Source organism: Penicillium waksmanii (genome assembly GCF_028829765.1).
Source record: "Penicillium waksmanii strain IBT 27052 chromosome Unknown utg000009l:1.0-4314994.0:1.0-4318279.0, whole genome shotgun sequence".
Lineage (NCBI taxonomy): Eukaryota > Fungi > Ascomycota > Eurotiomycetes > Eurotiales > Aspergillaceae > Penicillium > Penicillium waksmanii.
The window spans coordinates 1478081-1495016 of NW_026643255.1; the positions used below are offsets into that span (position 1 = coordinate 1478081).

At 50.7% G+C, this 16936-nt stretch overlaps 4 protein-coding genes across 4 annotated transcripts; 1 reads left to right on the forward strand and 3 right to left on the reverse strand.

Annotated features, from left to right (window-relative positions):
- Positions 1–739: 739 nt before the first annotated feature.
- On the reverse strand, positions 740–2886 carry N7481_010930 (DnaJ and TPR domain protein; the record flags this gene model as incomplete). The annotated part of the gene is made up of 4 exons (XM_057270149.1): positions 740–1028; positions 1097–2258; positions 2321–2420; positions 2473–2886. 4 exons carry the CDS (start codon positions 2884–2886, stop codon positions 740–742), a joined length of 1965 nt encoding a protein of 654 aa, XP_057117323.1.
- Positions 2887–4345: 1459 nt separating this feature from the next.
- On the reverse strand, positions 4346–5086 carry N7481_010931 (uncharacterized protein; the record flags this gene model as incomplete). Its single annotated transcript, XM_057270150.1, has 1 exon — positions 4346–5086. One exon carries the CDS (start codon positions 5084–5086, stop codon positions 4346–4348), a length of 741 nt encoding a protein of 246 aa, XP_057117324.1.
- Positions 5087–8001: 2915 nt separating this feature from the next.
- Positions 8002–8691, reverse strand: N7481_010932 (GPI anchored serine-rich protein; the record flags this gene model as incomplete). The annotated part of the gene is made up of 2 exons (XM_057270151.1): positions 8002–8116; positions 8180–8691. 2 exons carry the CDS (start codon positions 8689–8691, stop codon positions 8002–8004), a joined length of 627 nt encoding a protein of 208 aa, XP_057117325.1.
- A 5277-nt stretch (positions 8692–13968) lies between these two features.
- N7481_010933 (dual-specificity mitogen-activated protein kinase kinase) lies at positions 13969–15680 on the forward strand (the record flags this gene model as incomplete). Its single annotated transcript, XM_057270152.1, has 4 exons — positions 13969–14697; positions 14774–15065; positions 15123–15492; positions 15548–15680. The coding sequence occupies 4 exons, from the start codon at positions 13969–13971 to the stop codon at positions 15678–15680; spliced, it is 1524 nt and encodes a 507-aa protein (XP_057117326.1).
- Between the last annotated feature and the right edge of the window lie 1256 nt (positions 15681–16936).

A 16936-nucleotide genomic window follows, 5' to 3' on the forward strand; every position in this document is an offset into this window, starting at 1 on the left:
GGCTACACAATACAAGCGTGGTGTCGAAAAAGAACAAGGAAGCTCACATATTTTGCGCCATGAAATATCAATTCATCCAATATCTAGTGCAGCCACATCAGCTGTAAGTGCAGGCCCGAAGGTACAACCAGGAAAAAAACAACCGACTCATGGAAATGAAGCCTTAGTACACAGATTATTTTCTTATGACGAGCGGACCCAGAAATCCCAGAAGCAAATGAACGCCTTGGAGTATGCTCTCTCCGCTCCGAGGCAGAGAGAGAAGGAAGCCCGTAGAACAATGCACCGCGCTGATTTCAGTCTTTCCCGACCATCCCTCATATACAAGAAAGAGGAAGAAAGTATGGGAGGAAAGAGAGATGGGGAGAGATATAGAGCCAAAAAAAAAGAAGATAGATAGAGAAAATAGAAGGAAATGGAACAGTATGAGAATCATGAACAATTCGGGAAAAAAACAGGGGTCTATCATATGGGAATCATGGGCGCTTCTCTTGAAGCTGACAAGATCATGAGACAAGAGTGGACAAAGAGATACTCTTTTTTCTTATCAAGTAGTCCGGCTCTTTGTCCTTTTGAAAAGTGTAGAGAATTCGTTGTGGCTTTGCCACGTATGGCCCGGGTGGGTATGCCAACAAAGGCCGTGGCCAAGAACAAGTCAATGACTCGGTCCGAGGCCTCTTGTTGATCTCCGGGTTATGGAAAGATGGCGTATGTATAGGCGTTCTTAGGGTTGGCTTGTTTAGAAGGGGAATCCACCGGGGAATTGTTGGCCGCCGCCGCCTCGAGCCTGACCTCCGAAGGGGTGACCACCGGCAGAGGCGAAGCCACCGCCGCCGCCGCCGTTCATCATGTTGAACAGGATGTTGGGGTCGATGTTGACGTGAGAGCCGTTCATGCCGCCCATGCCGCCCATACCACCCATTCCTCCCATTCCACCCATACCTCCCATGCCGCCGAAACCACCGCCACCACCGAACATGTCAGCGGGGTCCATGAGATCATCTCCGTTATCGTAAGCGGCCTTCTTCCTGTAGGCAAATTGTTAGATAATCATGTTTCCAAGGTCGTCTGTAGTGATGCAAAAAAGAAAACTTACTGAGGGTCAATCAGAGTCTCGTAGGCCTCGCCAATCTCCTTGAACTTCTCGTCGCCAGCCTCACCATCTCGGTTCTTATCAGGGTGATACTGGATGGCCATCTTGCGGTAGGCCTTCTTGATCTCCTGCTCGGAGGCATCCTTGCCAACCCCAAGAATCTTATAGTAGTCCTTGCGCTGAGCCTTCTTCAGCTCGAACTCGGCACGACGGATCTCCTCGGCAATACCCTTTTCGCCGGGGTTGTTCTCGGCAATGTTCTTATAGTCGCGAACGGCCTCCTCCCAGTTATCGTTACCGGCATGGGCCTTAGCACGAACCTTCATCGCCTTGACGTAGCCGGGGTCCAGCCGCAGAGCCTCTGTACAATCTTGCACAGCGGACTCGTACTCCTTCAGGCTGTTGTAGGCCTGAGCACGGTTCTGCAGAATCTTGGCATTCATATCCTTGTTGGTAGGGTCGACTTCCAGAGCCTGGGAGTAGAGATCGATGGCGCGGCGGTAATCCTTCGCCTTGAAGGCAGCATTACCCTCATCCTTTGTGCGGCTGAGCTTCTGTACAATGCGAAGGAGCTTGACCGCCTGCTTCATATCCGGGTCCAGCCCGAGGCACATCTTCAGCAGCTTGAGCGCCTGGTCGGTCTCGCCGGAGGCGTAGAAGGCCCGCGCGCGCAGCATCATGGCATCCGGGTCTTGGCTGTTCTCGCGCAGCAGTTGGATGGCGATATCCTGGGCCTTGCCTAGGGAGTTGCTGTTGTTCATCTTCAGCTGCGCCTCGGCGGTCAGCAGCGTCCACTTCCGTGGCTCCTTCACGCCCAAACCCAGGCCCTTGCGGGCATTGTCCAGACAGAAGATGGCCATCGAGCCTCCGCGGTCCTCGGCCAAGGTGTCTTCGGCTTGCTTGACGAACTTGAGCATGCTCTCGGCGGGAGCCCGGTCGGTCGCTGTGGCCGGGGGTTCGACCCGGGAGAGAACGTCCAGAGCTTCGGTGGGCCGACCGAGGCTTACCAGGATCTTGGACCAACGGTGCATGATCTTGGGGTTTGTGGGGTCGAGTTCGTTGGCTCGTTCGATGTCCTCGAGGGCGTTCAGGTAGTTCTTGTCGGACATGTGGGCGGCGGCACGGTTGGACAGGAAAGCAGAGGAGTTGGGATTAATTTCGAGGGCTGTAATGGGAGTAGGTGAGCATGAGTATGGTAATGGGTAATGGCACAAAGGAAGGGCATACCCTTGTTGTACTCTTCAATGGCACGCTTGTAGTTGCCATCCTTGAAGAACTTGTTACCGGCCAACTTGAAGGACTCGGCCTCATCGGAAGTGCCAGTTGACTTGTGTGGAGGGGGGAGTCGGACTCCGCTCCTCACCATTCTTCATCTGGACATCTGGGGTATCGATGTCCATCGAACTGCGTTGGTCCGCCATGGCCGAAAGACGACGGTGTAGTTCGTCGGGCGGGAGATTGAGAGGGTGGAGATCTTGGTCTCGCGAAGACCGACGGAATTTAAAGGAAGTAGCCGGGGTCGAGGTGGAAGAGGAGTGACTGTGAGAGAAGCGAGTTTTGGAGGGAGAAGTCTTGGAGGGGGACTTTTTCGGAGAGGGAGAAGACTTTTTGGAGGGCGATTTGCGCGCGGAGTCGAAGGCGGAGGCTCTTGGGGATGATGGAGGGGAGATGGTAATATCTTCTCGGATATTGTTCTTGTTCTTGTACTTGTTCTTTTCTTTGATCTTGATTTTCTCCTCCTTTTCCTTTTCCTTGTCCTTGTCTTTCTTGAAAATGTGGGCGAGTTGAACCATTGAGGCGCGGGCGGTCGGGGGGGTTTTCCTTTTTTCGGGTCAATCGAAGGCGAACGAAGGCGGTAGAATTGTGGAAGAACTTGCGTACAGTGAATGGTGATAGTCTGGTACGGCACTCCCAGACCACTCTCGTTAATGGTCAATAGTCGACAGTTGACAGTGACAGTGAGTGACTGAGTGACAGTGAGTTGATTGACAGTGACAGACAGTTCACATCTGCTATACCATACTCGAAATCATTAGGGCGCGGCAGCAGAAAGCAAAACAGATCAAGCAGAGCACATTAGCAGACTAGCCCCAGCTCTCTACTTATAACACTTGATCATCCATTCTTTTCTTTTCCTTTCTACTGGTGGGCTCGCTCGAATATTCAGAGGCTGGAAAAGAGCTGCTGGTCTGTGTTAGCGCCAGAGAGAACTGGAGACATCGAGTCACGGAAAAATAAAATAATAAAAGAAAAGAAAAGAAAAATCTGATCAATCCCCCATTGGACCACCCCAGGACGAATAACAAATCTCTTTCTCACCTTTTCCCCTCATCAGACTGACACCTTTTCCAATCGGTCGCCTATCCAACCTGTTCTGTCTGCGCCGTGGAGAAAACACCGTGAGGAATCCGCGAGCCTTCCACTTGCGGTGGAGTAGTGGATCCGATATGCAGTTTGTTTTCCCCAAGACTGGGGTCACAGACCAGTCAGAATTCACCTGGCTAACGAAGAGGGGAAAACCCTGGTCTTATCAACTTGTTACTTGCAGGTCAAAAGTACGGTGGGAGGGAAAGTGTGGGAACAAAGTGGGATGATACGATGGGAGACTCCATAGTGTACTCCAGGGCTAGTATGATATAATGCAATGCAATGTTGATATTGAAATTGGGATTCCGAAGTCCCTCGCTTTGGGGGTATTATAATCAGATCTTCGCTAACATAAAACTGGCACCAAACATCCATGTCCAAGTGGATGGCACATATCAAGATCCATGGATCCCCATGGAGATGGAAATTGAATCAGTCCTGAGCCACCTTCCACCTTCCCCCTTCCACCTTCCACCCTCCATCCACTTCCTAGTCTCCCGAAGTCTCGTCAACCCCTGAGACAGATCCTGGTCAAACATGGCTGAATCCATCAAGCCCGACGTTTCACTCGTTCGAGCCATCGATTCGACTCTAGCGCCCGTTGAATTATATGAAAACTCCAGGACAGAGATCAACCCAGCAGGCCCTGTACATGGTGCATAGTAGTAGTCCCAGCAAGCGCATAGTCGCAGAAACCATCAACTCCGCTGTACAATGCATGCATCCCATCATCTCCTATCGTACGGAGTAGACACATCATGCATCCGATACGCCACCTCGCTCCACCGCCCCTGTCCCTGTCCCTCTCTCTGACCCAGTCGCCTGACATAAGTTGGACTAAACCCATGACTCTCATAAGTAGGCGGACAATCAACCGACTCAGTCTCAGCTCCATCCCAGACATCGAAACCAGAACCCAAGCCTGAGACCCAAGAACGGGTCTGACAGCGGTGTTCGATGAAAAATGGAGTCCGGCGCTCGACTCTGTTCCATATGAGGCTCTTCCTCCTGCTGCTGCTGCAGCTGCAGCTGCTGTTGGCGATACGATTCACTAACTATCCACTGCTGCTCCGATTCGACCCAGACAAGTGGGCAGCAACTCTGCGTCCGTCGACCACGTTCTTGCTGCCGGGTGGATGATGATGGGACATCGGCGCTTAATAGAGGTAGAGGTATCAGGTCCCGCATCGGTGATCGGGGTCGCTGGTTAAATCTCGGGACTCGAGACTCTGAGTCGATGCGAAGTTGCATATGCAGGTCGATGTCCATGTCTATCTCGGGTGATGGGCTCCTCCTACCCCTTTGGGCGTGTGTCCTGCGGAGCTGGCCCTCGCTGAGAGAGGTTTCGGTCCGAGGGATGGATGGTCGGTAATTATGGCGATAGGAATGGTCATGGCCATTGTTGTTGTTGTTATTATTATTGTTATTGTTTGCTGCCGGGCGCTCATATGATGAGGAGGAACCTCTGGAGGTTGGTCTCGGTGGTAGAGACCTCCATAGCCGACTGGGGTTTGTATTTGAATCTATGGTAGGCGACCGCAGATGAACAAGGCCATCGATGGGGTCGGGTGTAATGACCACCCTCGGGTCATCGATTGGCGGGCCTTCTAATGAGGATAGATCCATGAGGTTTTGTCGTCGTGGACACGAATCTGGTCGTAGGAATCGCCGTCTCGGTATTAGCGAGCAAAATGGCATTTCACGGAGAGAAACAGCGCGGGGTTCAGGTAACGACCCGCTTTAAGAGAGATTCTGTCCTGGAAAATGTAAACAGATAGTATATTATTACTATCTTTGAACACGAATGATGTGCGCTTTGATAGACAAGGAAGAGTGGATCGTTGTACGAGGTTCGTATCCCGAACCCAAATCCAAACTTGGCGGAGAAGATCCGAGTATCGTCGTCTGTAAGTAGTGCGGAGAAAATGTGATGAGAAGATGAAACCAAGAGCAAATGCCCCAGGAAAGATGTATAGGAGGAGGAGGAACTAAATCACCTGTCCAGAATTGGTTAAGTTGGAAATAACCAACTACAAGGCCTCCAGCGCGCCATGCCGTTTAAGCGAGTCATGATGTGGCCACGGCGGCCCAAGTCAATACATAATAAGTGTAGTTCCGACATGGGAGTGCTAAAAACAACCAAGAATCCTTCATGGGGCCGGGAACTCCGAAATCCACCCCCGATTTGCCATCCATTAAACACGACTCAGCAATAGAGACATGCTAACCTGACGCCGCTCCGGCAATTAGAGATCTATCAATCCCACCCGGTAGCACCTGGTGGATCGATCGATAATATCTTAGGTCCATATTTGGAATCTTACATCGCGAGGCAGATTGTATGGAACTTTTAGAACGCATCGAAGTGGAAGTGGGGGTCGGAAAGAAGCGAGGGAAGTTGAGACCCTCATCCTTTTTTTTTCTGGCCCGCTTCCATCATCCAACACTATGACAAGAGAGGAGCCTGTATTTCAGGCAAAGCTCGAACACCTCATCCAGTCTGTGAAGGGGCCACGGCCCCGAAAAAGCATACGAATTGCCTACTACCCTGGTGCCATGTCGCCCAGCGGTGAATCGAATCTCGTTGCTAGCGCATAGCCCCTGTTCTCTCTACAAACGCGACCCGCGCCAGGGCTGATAGTGGGCCGACTATTTTTGGTCGGCCAATAGAGGATGTCACTATCACGAAAAGCTTCTCTGTTAAATATCGGTTGCTGTTTCATTTTGGATAGAAGATGCGAGCCAAGATGCTCGCGGTGGAAGAGAGCCGTGTGGGATTATTGGCATATGGGGCCGCTCTACTCGCGATGGTGACCTAAAATGTCCGATTCTCAGATGTTGGTGTATCCATCATGATGCAGGAAGAACGTGGATTTTCATTGTTGGAATTCTAACTTTTCAATTTCCCCTGGACCCCAAGGATCGTGCTGGATATATTTAGCAAGTGAAGTACGGAGTACTACGAGTAAGTGTCAAGACTCAGGCTTGACTTGGCCGTACTAGGTGCAGATCGCAATATCAATAAGGACACGCGCTTCTCCGCAGTGGCTTGGCTCGAAAAACAACGATTTCGGCCCCATTTAATCTATGCTGGCCTCGGGCTACTAACCTACTCAGGTGACTGATGTCATGCTCACGCGAGCCCTATAATCTAAATTGCAAGGCATACCAAGCCCTGCTGTCCTGTTCCTGTTCCTTTCCTTTCTGGGCATATATTGCGCTGCATATATCACCTTTGAGTATTCTGATGTCAGATCAGACGTATATATATATGCGGTTCCAAACACTGGATGTGGCTATGTAAATTTGGAATTCTGCAGGTGGAATGCTACCACTGATATGAGAAACCTTGGAATATACCCTTATACTTTCGAGTCTTATACATATTTTAGCATGTATATCTACTCGTAGTACTAATATTCAGCCGAATGGACCCATGAACCTCAAATATCCCGAAACCATTCCAACTGGAAGTTACTTGGCCAATAATGCAAAAAGTCACTAGTCAATTAAAGTTAGTCGCGGAATAGAGATTCAAGTCCCGCCTTATCAGCCCTGGAGGGCTGGAGCAATGGCCTAGTATTGTGTAAATGTCCTCGGCCCCCTCCACAGATATATATGCATTGCGAAGATCCAGTGTCACCCGTGCGACGGATATCACCGAGTGACCTGCGCGATTGGCTCTTTCGTTTATTGAAGGGGCTGACTTTGTTTCGCATTGCTTGCCAAAATTGGGTGATCGCGACCAAATTATAGGGACCGCGGGGGTATGTAGGTTAGATACGAGTAGACACTGTCAGGGTCCTAGTTTCAAGTACTCTGAGCACCGCATTTGCATGCATCAAGACGCCCGAGACGAGATGAGCAATTTTTGAGTCTGTAAAAGAGTTGGTTCCAGACTTCGCTGTCCGTCTGTACATACTATATAGTACTCCATTGTCGCCGAGTCTTCTCGTTCCTTAGCGGAATGAAACAAGCGGATCTGGGGCCGAGTTCGCCGTTTCGGGGCGATCAGGGATTTGGGGATAGTGGTTTCAGGAGTAAGATTGGATTCCGAAATGAAAATTGACATTCACACGTCCAATTAAATTAAGTAGACAAAAGAGAGTCAAAGTATATAGTAGGATACATTGAAAAAGAAGAAGAGTAAGTGTAATAGAAGAATAGAAGAAAAAAAAGGTGTTACGGGTTGAAATCACTGGAAAGTCAGGAAAGGGTGAAAGCTGTCATGGTTTACATTAAGATCGTGCTCAAGCCACCAAGAGCGCTTCACACAACTCCGAAGCTATCCAGGAAGCCCAAGAATAGGAAGAATAAATATGTATATCAAAAATCAGAAAGAAAAAAGGATAAAACATATCCAATCAAAAGCAAGTAACGAGTATCGGTCAGGTAGGCAAGGTATATCACCAGAACCCAAATTTAAATCACAAATCTTCTCCTCTTCTCCATGTATCTTCTCCGTATGTCCGTAACCATTTAAACTACACTAGTTGTGCGGGGCACAATTAGAGATAGTAATCCATCATAGATGGAATGATTTATGCCAGGAAGAAGGCAGCGGCGGCGGCAACACCAGCGAAGGTGAGGGAGCCGGAGACGGCACCGGCACCGTTGAAAGCGGGGGTACCGGAGGGAGAGACGGGGGAGGTACCGCTGGGAGGAGTTAGCAATTGAAGATATCAAATTGGAGGGTTGTTTGGTTGATATAAATCTTACCTGGGGTTAACAGCGGAGGAGGAAGAGGGAACGTGGGGAACGCCACCGGAGCCAGGGCCGACGGGGGAGCCACCACCGGGAGCGGAGGGGATGGGAACCTGGGAGGTGATGACGGTGGGGACACAGCTGGTGAAGGTGGTCAAGCTGTAGCTCATGGCCGGGGTGGTGACAGCGGGAGGCTGGGGAGAGCCACCGGAGGAAGTCACAGCGGGGGGGAGCGGGAACGGAGGACCAGCTGGGGGCAGGGCCAGAGGAGGCAGGGCCGGAGGGGGGACAGCGGTGGTAGGCTCAACACCGGCGGGGGTGGTGGTAGGCTCGACACCAGCGGGGGTGGTGGTGGGCTCAACACCGGCGGGGGTGGAGGTCTCACGGCCGGGGCAGTCGGTGACAGAGGCGGCGCAGGAGATGACGGTAACCTCGTCGGTCTGGTAGACAGTGGAGTCGGCACCGTTCTGGACGGCGGCAGCAGCCAGGCTGGCGAAGAGGGCAATGGTGGCGGTGGAGAAACGCATTTTGATTGTATGGAATTGATAAACCGTAAAGGTGATTTAAAAAAGCGGAGCTTTGGTGAGAAAGAGAGTGTTGGTAGTTGGTTAAAGAATGGATGACCGAAGTCTAGAGAGTGACTGAATGCGATGGCAACGAAGAATGTACTTGAAGAAGAAAGAAAGGGAAAGGAAGGCCACGGGGGAGTTAGGGGCCCTTTGTATGAACGGGGAGATTAGTCCTCATGGATCAACATGGTCCCCCCAATTACGGAGTACCTATGGTTACGGATAGTACGGAGTCAACTAAAGAGAAAAAAAAGGGGAAAGGGGAAACCCTCAAAAAAGAAGTGACGCTGTTGGGGGGTCCACGGGGTACCAATGACCGAGTCCCTTCACCCATCCACACCGCATGATTGAGGTACCAGTGACCTCCGTCATCTGTTTTGCACACAGCCCGGCTGGAGTCGAGCGACCCCTGGATGGAGTCGGTCATTGGATGAGAGGGGGTATTGGGGAGAAACCCGTTTGGTTGTGACGCCGAGTTGGTGTGTAATTTTGGGAGCCACTAATGTCTTTAGCGTCGTCTGTGATGCCGATCTGCTGGGGCGTTTGCGTGGATGAGACATTCCTTACTTTATGATATAGTTGGTGAACGGAGTTGTCGTACGGATGTACGAAATTGATATCTATGGATTTCATGATGCCTGCCTACATATCCAAAGTATACCGAGTATCTCATTCTCACTGTCATCTGTATCGTATACTCCCAATCTGTACGGAGTATACCTCCATATTACTCCGTCTTAGATATCTCCCACAGCCGATGTCCGGTGGGTCTAGCGGTTTCAGGCCACGCAGCACAGCCAATCCGCCGACGATCCACTGCCCGTTCCTGACGCCATTATCCAGTGCGGGCGTTCCCCGTGGGTCCCATCTCCACTTTACCCCTGAAAAGCCCGTGGATGATTGCCACTTTCGCTGGGCACGGCTCCCGTACAACACCGGTAAACCATCGTAAACAACGCACATCTGATGACGAACGGAAGTCCTTACTCCGAGTGTTCATCTCAACCAGGTTTGTCCTCCCGTCCAGGTACCCGAGGTTCGCTCCAGAGCCACTGTATATCCATAGTGAAGAGCAGTCCGCTGGTTGCTTTAATTGGATTCATTCGGTGGTAATTCCGGGGGTGCGCGAATCACGTTCGTCCCCTGAGCCTTACTCTGATTACTGTATTGCTATGTATTACCACTTTCCGCTTCCATCTTTGCACGGTGGATGGTGTATATTGCTATTACGGGCTTCTATTCTGGTCGCGACCCCCATCCTGTTTGTTGTTCGGTGGATCCCTATGACTCTCTTGGGTTCCATTGCAACCAAGCAACAATATAATCTTGCCCCAGTATTTTTTAAAAAATCTTTCTATGGAGTAAAAATTTATTGTTTTTGTTATGATTCTGAACAAATCGCCCAGCCCACTACCGCCCTGCATCCTGTTCCTGCATCCGGAGAAACATCCCTCGTAGTCCCCCCCCACAGCGGGACCGGTCAAAACTGCAACCACCTCCCCGAACGGTTAGACCGCCAGTCAACAAAGTGCTTAACGGAGCTTACATGCCAGGTCCAAGCCACTAGAGCGGGGGAGCCAGAGACAAGAAAAGAGGCTTGGGCGAGAGTTTTTGGTCCCTTGAACGTGCCGTGGCGTGGCTGTCCTCCTTCATCAGAGTATCGGTCGTGGTTTCAGACTTCGCCAAGCCAGGGCCAGGACCAGGACCCTGATCCTGATGAGATCGGGGATCGAGGCAGGTCTGAGAACCTGTCCGTCTGACCTTGAACGGAGTGCAGAGACTACGACCGAGACCCAGAGACCAGACCCAGTTGTGTACATATGTACTGAGTTAGATTAGTCCCTGGCATCACGCATGTCTTGGGAGTTGTAATTTTCATTTTCATTCTGTGGCCCCTGTTATGGTTACTGTATGTACTTGTTTACCCTGAGCTGCACGCACCGGAATTAGTATCTGTGCGCGGCAATGGATCAGCACCCTGGTCGACCCTGTCGAGTCTCGACCGCGAAGGACGGCTTTGGCGGTGTCGGACCGCTTGTTCAGTCGTGATACATTAGTCCCGAGGGCCAATGGCTATTGAGGACTGGTAGTGGTGTGCTTTCGCCAAGGTTTAATCGCGGTCATGGGCGAGGCTCCACGATAGGGGTTTTACATACAGCAGTACATCCCATCCCGCAGACAGACAAGCACACAGCGCATTCGTACGAATCGAATGTATGGAGTACGGAGTAGAGGGACTCAAAATGTAAGCCTAAGCCTGGCCTTCTGAGTCCTTGACCGGAATGTCTTTTCTGTGAGATCCAGACCAATCCTCAAATGCGACGCAATACATGTACATATGTAGCCTCGTGGCCGCCCCAGACTCCACATTCCTCGACTATTGATTTTCCATGAATCTCGTTGGATTGAATCTGAATCTCAACTGACGCCCCCTTTCCTTTGGTCCTTCTTTTGCGCAACGTCGAAATCCTTGGACCGGTCTAGTCACTGGCTAGTGCCTATCGTATTCCGTACTATGAGTATCCCGAGAAACCCCATACTGCTTCTTTGTGCTATGTTTAGCCGGGAGAAGGAGCAGTGGAACCGCTTTATCGATTGAAAAGGGGGGAGGAGAGTTCATTGGGATAATAATAGGGTCTGTGGATCTATGCTTTTCACACTGGCCGGCGTGCGATCCGTGTGAGTATTCCTCTGCGGAGTACAGAGTATGGAGTATTGGAATGATCGCTGCTCAGAAGCGATACTATCCTTCTCCTGAGAAAAGGGGTCACGGAATTCAAACGAGCACGGGGTATGTACAATACGCAGCATAGAAAGATAGGCGAGAGCGAGTCGGAGTCACGGTATCTACGACTCACCCGTCTCTTTTCTTTCCAGGAAAATGTGGACCGGTTGAACCGACTGTGTACTCCGGAATCTGGATTGGATCCAAGATGCGCGTGAGGGACATCGTCTATGTAGCCGAAGTGATCGTCACCTCTGGTTAAAGGAGGATTGGATTCACTCAGGGCGGACTCTCATTCGGCGTTACTCTGTCCAACCAAACCGAGTGGAAGACGGTCGCTCCTTGATAATCTTACTTGAGCCTGTTTGAGTCCCCCTCTCCATGACATTGCCTTTCAGCCCTGTAGTCTTGGCCAGCTTGCCGCCGAGAAATTTCGCGCCGAGAAGCGATCAGCGGTAACGCGTCATACCGGACAGCACCCGACCTGATCTGCGATGTATTGAGTACGAGTACATATGAAGTACGAGTACGGAGTCTACGAGAGGCGAGCGATTGACTCGGCAATGACAGAGAATTATGTGTGAAGGAGGGGGAGGGGGAGGGTTGAGTTGAGCTGAGTTTAGCTACGCAGTATGTATTTCCCACTCTCCTCCCACCAGTCTCATATTCATTGCGACTTGGGACTAGGGCTGGGCGCGGCAAAGAAAAGGGAAAAGAATCGGCAAGATACTTGCATGAAGAAGCCGTTACCCTGCCAAGTCGTGGCTGTTGGTTAGCGGCTGTCTATTTGCGGCGAGATCCGTCGAATTGCCGAGTCCATAGGGTCGAGCGTTGAGACTGGAATTAATCAGGATCATGGCTCATTTCTGCTTTGTTTTGCCTGGCTGAGGACTTAGTTCATAAGTAATATGGAATACGGAGTACGGAGTAAGGACTAGTTTACTAATTACAGAGGGAAACTGGCTACGAAAGTCAAGACAGGAAAAGACCGGACAGCGCAGAATCTAACTAGCTGTGAGTGACTGATCGTGATCCTTGCTGTCCCGCTCGAACCGCGCGTCAAGAGAGAGCAGCAGGATTCGAGGTAGTCGATGACGTCTATCCAGGTCTTGTCGGTGGCTATTCTGCTCCGTAAGACGTGTAGCTTGACGTGCTGCAAGGAGGAAAAGAGAAGGAAAGATGAACTTAGGTTCAATTTCCGAGTCGATCTATGGGTGTAGGTGTGGCTGTACATCTGGGGAGCCGAAAAATGTGACAGTGGAAGTGGGCCGAGTGGCTTGTCTCAGAGTCAAATTTGGGATGGGATTTGAAACATTGGCGGTGCAACTGGCGGTGCAACTGTGGTGGTGCAAATTGAGCTTGAGGAAATGAGACACGAGCTGAACGATTATGGCGTACGGAGTAGAGGGGTGAGTAGGGCCAGAAGGGCTGTTGAAGACCTGGATGGATGGGTTAGATGATGACATGAGACTGGACCTGGCAAGATGCTCAGCCACTGTCAAGGGATCTGATCTATCAGCCACAGGGAGGCTACCCTAGATGGACTACTCCGTATCCTTGGTTGGGGGTCCTGATGATGCATTTGCATTTCTAAATATGTACGGCGTACTCTGTACAACAGGACCAATCTCGGAAGTCTCCGAGACTATTTCCTCGGAGGATTGTGGACTCCATGGCAGCAGTATCAGCAAGTGGGGATATCGAGGGTTGATGATGTCGATACCCGGTTCTGCAATCTTGCTCGGGCATGGCTTTGGGAGAGTGTGCAATGCTGCAATGATGCAACTGAAATGTGAAGATGGTACTCCGTAAAGATGGTGAAGATGGTGGAGTGCAAGGAAATGCGGCTCCAAGGCAGCACCGTTTATGCCCAACTTGAATTCAGCATGGCATATGATATAGGATGGCAGTACTAACTATCCTGTCTACCTGTGTGACAGCACACCAGCATATATGCCCAACTAAGAGTCAGTCATACTACATAGTCATACTCTAGACTATTGAGGTGTCAATATCCCAGCTCTTCTTTACTATTCTCTATTCCCCATCGCCTTGTTTCAGCGAGGCGCCTTCTGAAACACCACAGCCCCACCACCCGATCTTCTCTTCTCTTCTCGACAGAGTACTCCCCGCCTAGAGTATTCCCTACTCTGGTCTATTAATACTGTCTACTCTATTAATATTCATCTTCAATTCTTCTAGGGCTGAGTCTCTTGAAGATTATATTCTATCCTATTCTATCCTATCTCTCCCATCCCACAGCACTACTACAAAAGTCCCATTTCCCATTTCCCATTTCCCCTCTTACTCTTACGTGGGTGGAACTTGACTTGTCACCTGCTCCTCTCTTTCTCTCCTCTTCCCCTCCCAAACTGCCCACTGCCAACCTTCTCCTCTTTCTTTCCCCCTCCATCACCACCACACTCGTTCTCATTTGCTTCTCCGTTGTGGCTACCTTCGCTGATCCCAACGAGTTGTTCCTGCCCGGGGAAAGGCAGAACAATCTCGCCATGTCTTCCTCCGCCTCTGTCCCACTCCTTCGCCCGCCCGTGCCTGGCAACCGCAATCACTCCGGCAGTCCACGAGCCCCCAAACTCACTCTCGGTATTCCACCTTCTCCCAGTGCGAAGCCCGTCACCGACAATGGAATCTCCGTCGATGCCCCCCAACTACAGCCCTTGCAACCCGCCCAACCATCGCAACCTCAGCCCCAACTGCACCCGCAGCCCTCCCGCCCCGCCTTGCCCCGTCTGAAACTGGCCACCCCGATGGGCAGTAGCCAGAGTGTTCCCCAGGAGTCGAAGCCCAATGGAAAACCCTCCATGCTCTCTCTGTCCACCTCCGGACTGGGTGCGAATGGCCAACCTCCGCTCGACCAGAAGGCCAGCGGCCCCACGTCCGCAAACTCCTCATACTCGGCTCTCAACTTCGCCATGGGCTTGCGTGAGCCGACCGGTGGCAACTCAGACCCCTCATCCGCCATCAGTTCGGTGTATTCCGATGCCGAGGGCGGGGTACAGATGAAGCGGGACGCCAGCGTCAATTCCTTACTCCCCGATCTGGATAAATTGAGTCTTGAAAAGGGCCGCCCGCTCGAAGTGGAGGATTTGGACGATGAGGGCTGGCATGCCGCCAGTGAGCAGAAGAAGATTGTTGAGCTGGGGAGTTTGGGTGAAGGTGCTGGCGGCGCCGTTACCCGCTGCAAACTCAAGGAGGGCAAGACCGTCTTTGCTTTGAAGGTGAGCATATCATTTTTAGGCTTTTTCTATCCACCCTGTGAAGATCCCCGTGATTGCTAACCCGAACCGATTGTAGATCATCACCACCGACCCCAACCCCGACGTCAAGAAACAGATCGTTCGCGAGCTCAACTTCAACAAGGACTGCGCATCCTCGCATATCTGCCGCTACTACGGCGCTTTCATGGATAAGACTTCTGGGACGATCTCAATTGCCATGGAATTCTGCGAAGGTGGAAGTCTCGATAGTATCTACAAGGAAGTAAAGAAGCTGGGAGGCCGGACCGGTGAAAAGGTTTTGGGCAAGGTTGCAGAGGGTGTGCTGAACGGATTGACCTATCTGCACAGCCGAAAGATTATCCATCGTGGTACGTATCTCCATTGACCCAGATAAATTTGAGATTATCTTTGGCTAACAGAATCAGATATCAAACCTTCCAACATCCTCCTCTGCCGCGATGGCCAAGTCAAGCTCTGTGATTTCGGTGTCAGTGGCGAGTTCGGCACAAAGGGCGATGCCAACACCTTTATCGGTACATCCTACTACATGGCCCCCGAACGTATCACCGGTCAATCATACACCATCACCTCCGACGTCTGGTCCCTGGGCGTGTCTTTATTGGAAGTCGCCCAGCACCGATTCCCCTTCCCAGCCGACGGAACCGAGATGCAACCCCGTGCTGGATTAATTGATCTTCTCACATACATTGTTCGCCAGCCGATCCCCAAGCTGAAGGATGAGCCGGATCATGGTATTCGTTGGTCGGATAATTTCAAGTACTTCATTGAATGCTGGTATGTACCATTGAGAGCTATCTACTCTTGGAACGATCCCTAACATCTATCACAGCCTCGAAAAAGAGCCCCCTCGACGAGCAACCCCCTGGCGGATGCTGGATCATCCATGGGTGCAGGACATGAAGAACAAGAAAGTCAACATGGCGAACTTTGTGAAGCAGGTGTGGGACTGGAAAGAGGAATAAAAAGAAGAAGAAGCACAGTACACCGTGCACCACTCTTCTCACTTTCTTCATCGCACACCGGCACCAAGCACATTGGAGTTCTCATTTTTTTGGAGCAAGAGGTGGCTGGACCCCAACGGGTTGACCTGGCTGTCAACACGAACTCCAAAAAGGCACGACTAACATCACATCACGACATTCTCATCCATCGATTGGAATCGCACTTCTGTTCACATTTATTGGCGCCATGTCTACATGCCATGCCGTGTTTCCTCCCGGGCCGGAACTCGGGAGCTTGAAAAAACCATTGGTTTCTCTTCGCGTCCAAATCATACCCTCACATGTTTTACCTCTGCACACTTTTCTTTTCACCTTCAGCGTTTATGACTTGACTCATCGGCTACGCCTTACCTATACGATCCTTCCACGGCCTGATATTTCCCCCTCAGTTCGCATCCTCCTCTCCTTCTCTCCTTCGCCCTCATCCATCTTCTTCCCTCAACCGCCATCCCCCTTCCTGGAAATCCATTGTCTGGAGGGCCTTCGCTCCGTGTGTCCCATTGTTACATTTCGAGCCTGGACATATCTTCATACACCATAAGCTCTCTGTTCTTTTCTCCCATTGTTTCCTTTTTCCATGTATAGTCCTCCTAGGCTGTTTGGGTTGAGCTTGGTCTGGGTTTTGCAATGCATCGACTAGCCAGGCACATATTTAGGTACCTAATACCATTGCGATTGGTTAACTGTTTCTGGATCAACTTCACTTCACTTGAACAACTTGAACTCGTTTCGAATCTTTGAAAACCGGAGAGATTGATTTATATTTTCCCCATCTTATTACTAGTACATTATGCCGTTTCCTCAAATTTTCAACGCGATGAGCAGAACGGGGTATCGAATTTGGAAGTTTCCATCTACCAGCTGCGGTAAATCACTGTTGAGATGGATGGTTATTGGAAATTCTTTCGCGCACTCTTTACTAGCGAGAGGACAGGAAAGATTTCGCTTTACTTAAGATAGAAATAGAGGAGCTAAAGCGTGTTAATGAAGAACGTGCTTTGTCCACATCGCAAGACAAAAACTAAATTGCCTCAGGGTGGGTTCCATTCTGTCGAGGACTGATATCCCTGTGATGTGAGCGCTTTCATAGAGATTCTCATTGCTATAGGGATCTTGATGATTTTCCGACTATGTTGTTTGTTTGCAATTACTTTAACTCTGAGGAGGAAGAGCTCTTCGTTTCTGGACAGATATATTTCTGTTTTTCATCATTCAAG